Source organism: Auxenochlorella protothecoides (assembly GCF_000733215.1).
Source record: "Auxenochlorella protothecoides strain 0710 unplaced genomic scaffold scaffold53, whole genome shotgun sequence".
NCBI classification, from domain to species: Eukaryota; Viridiplantae; Chlorophyta; class Trebouxiophyceae; order Chlorellales; family Chlorellaceae; genus Auxenochlorella; species Auxenochlorella protothecoides.
Genome location: NW_011934321.1, coordinates 499,215 through 500,718, shown reverse-complemented (window position 1 = coordinate 500,718; position 1,504 = coordinate 499,215). Strand labels below are relative to the sequence as shown.

Genomic DNA, 1,504 nt, shown 5'->3' with positions numbered 1-1,504 from the left:
TCGGCGCGGCGCGGACGCTGTCGTCTCGCGACGGCGCGCCCGGGTCGTGCGCGTCGCCGACCCCGTGCGCCCCCCCGTTCCAGCACGCTCCTGGGGCGCCGCCCCGGGCCCCCCCGCCCCGCCGCAGCAGCGCCTCGAGGAGGGGCGCCCGGGCCGGGCCCGGCGCTTCGCACAGGATGCTGGCGGCGACGTGCAGCATGCCCCAGGAATCAAAGGCGTCCACCGTGGTGTCCAGGCGCGCGGCCGCGGCGGGGCCGCCGGCGGCCGCCAGCACCGCGCCGGCGCACAGCTCGACGCCCGTCTCCAGGTCGGCCTCCAGCGTCTGCAGCAGCCGCGCGGCGCAGCGGTGATTGCCGCCGCCCGCCGCCGCGCCGGCGGCGGCCAGCGTCAGGTGCAGGACAGCAAGCTCCCCCGCGGGGTTCCGCGCCCCGCCCCCCGCGCGCACGGCCGCCAGCAGCTGCAGCGCGGGCGCTGCGCCGAGGGCGGGCGTGTGGGGTGGGGCGACGGCGCCAACGGGGAGCGTCACCCAGGGGTCGAAGCGCAGGCGTGACCCTTTGTACTCAGAAGTCTCGTCCGCCAGGTCGGAGTCGGGGGAGAAGGCCCCAACCAGGATGAGCCTGCCCTCCTCGCTGCCCAGGGCCGTGGCGCCCAGCGCGCCGAGCAGGCCCGGGGCGGCGCGGCGCGGGGGTCGGCGCGCAGCCTGCGGGCCACGGCCCGCAGGCGCTCCTCACCCGGCTCGTGCCAGGTGGGGCCCGAGAGCGCGAGGGCTCGCGCGTCGGCGCCGGCCGCGACGGCGCACGGCGCGCCGTCTTTCCGCCGGTCCTCCTGCAGGAAGGCGGCCGCCGTCCAGCGGGCGAGGGAGCGGCAGGCCTCGACGGCCGCCGGCGCAGGCTGGGCCGGCGGCGCGCGCTCCCGCCAGGCCTGCCAGGTTTGGCCAGGGAGGATGCAGGGGGGTGTGTGGCGCGAGTCGGGAGCAAGATCGGGGAGCTGGGCGGAGGCGAGCCAGGCCCACCCTCACCCCATGCTGTGACATGCAGAGTCGGCCTGGGGCCACCGACCAAAACAGCCGTGGACACGCGCCGCACGAGGCCGGGCCCAGCCCAGCCGTGAGCGCCCCCCTTTCCACCCCGACCACCCCACCTCCAGCGCAGTGGCCAGCCCGGCCTCGTCGCCCAGCTCCGCGCAGGCCTCCGCGTGCAGCTCCTCGAGCGCCAGGCGCAGGGCCTGGGGCAGCCCGGCCCCGCCGGACCCCAGGACGGCAGCGTAGGAGGCGGCGGCCTGCTCGTGCCGCCCGCAGGCGTGCAGTGTGGCCGCTTCGAGCCAGGCCCGGGGACGCGGGGCGCGGCCGCCCTCGCCCGGGCCAGGGCCCAGCAGCGTGCCCAGCGGGCCGGCCAGCCCCGCCAGCGGCTCCGGGTCGCGGCGCGCGACCGCGGCGCGCGCCAGCGGGAGGGCGAGCTCCAGCGCCGCCATGCAGAGGTCCCGCCCGGCTTTCCCCGCCGCTGCG

General features: G+C 79.7%; 1 protein-coding gene across 1 annotated transcript in view; it reads right to left on the bottom strand.

Moving 5' to 3' along the window:
• Positions 1–1,504, bottom strand: part of F751_4594 (Serine/threonine-protein kinase SMG1) — a gene marked incomplete at both ends in the record, with an annotated part of 16,201 nt that overhangs the window by 9,016 nt on the left and 5,681 nt on the right. The window contains 2 exons of the mRNA XM_011401989.1: positions 732–870; positions 1,141–1,278. Of these exons, the coding sequence (XP_011400291.1) occupies positions 732–870; positions 1,141–1,278 (277 nt within the window). The remainder of the gene's footprint in view (positions 1–731; positions 871–1,140; positions 1,279–1,504) is intronic.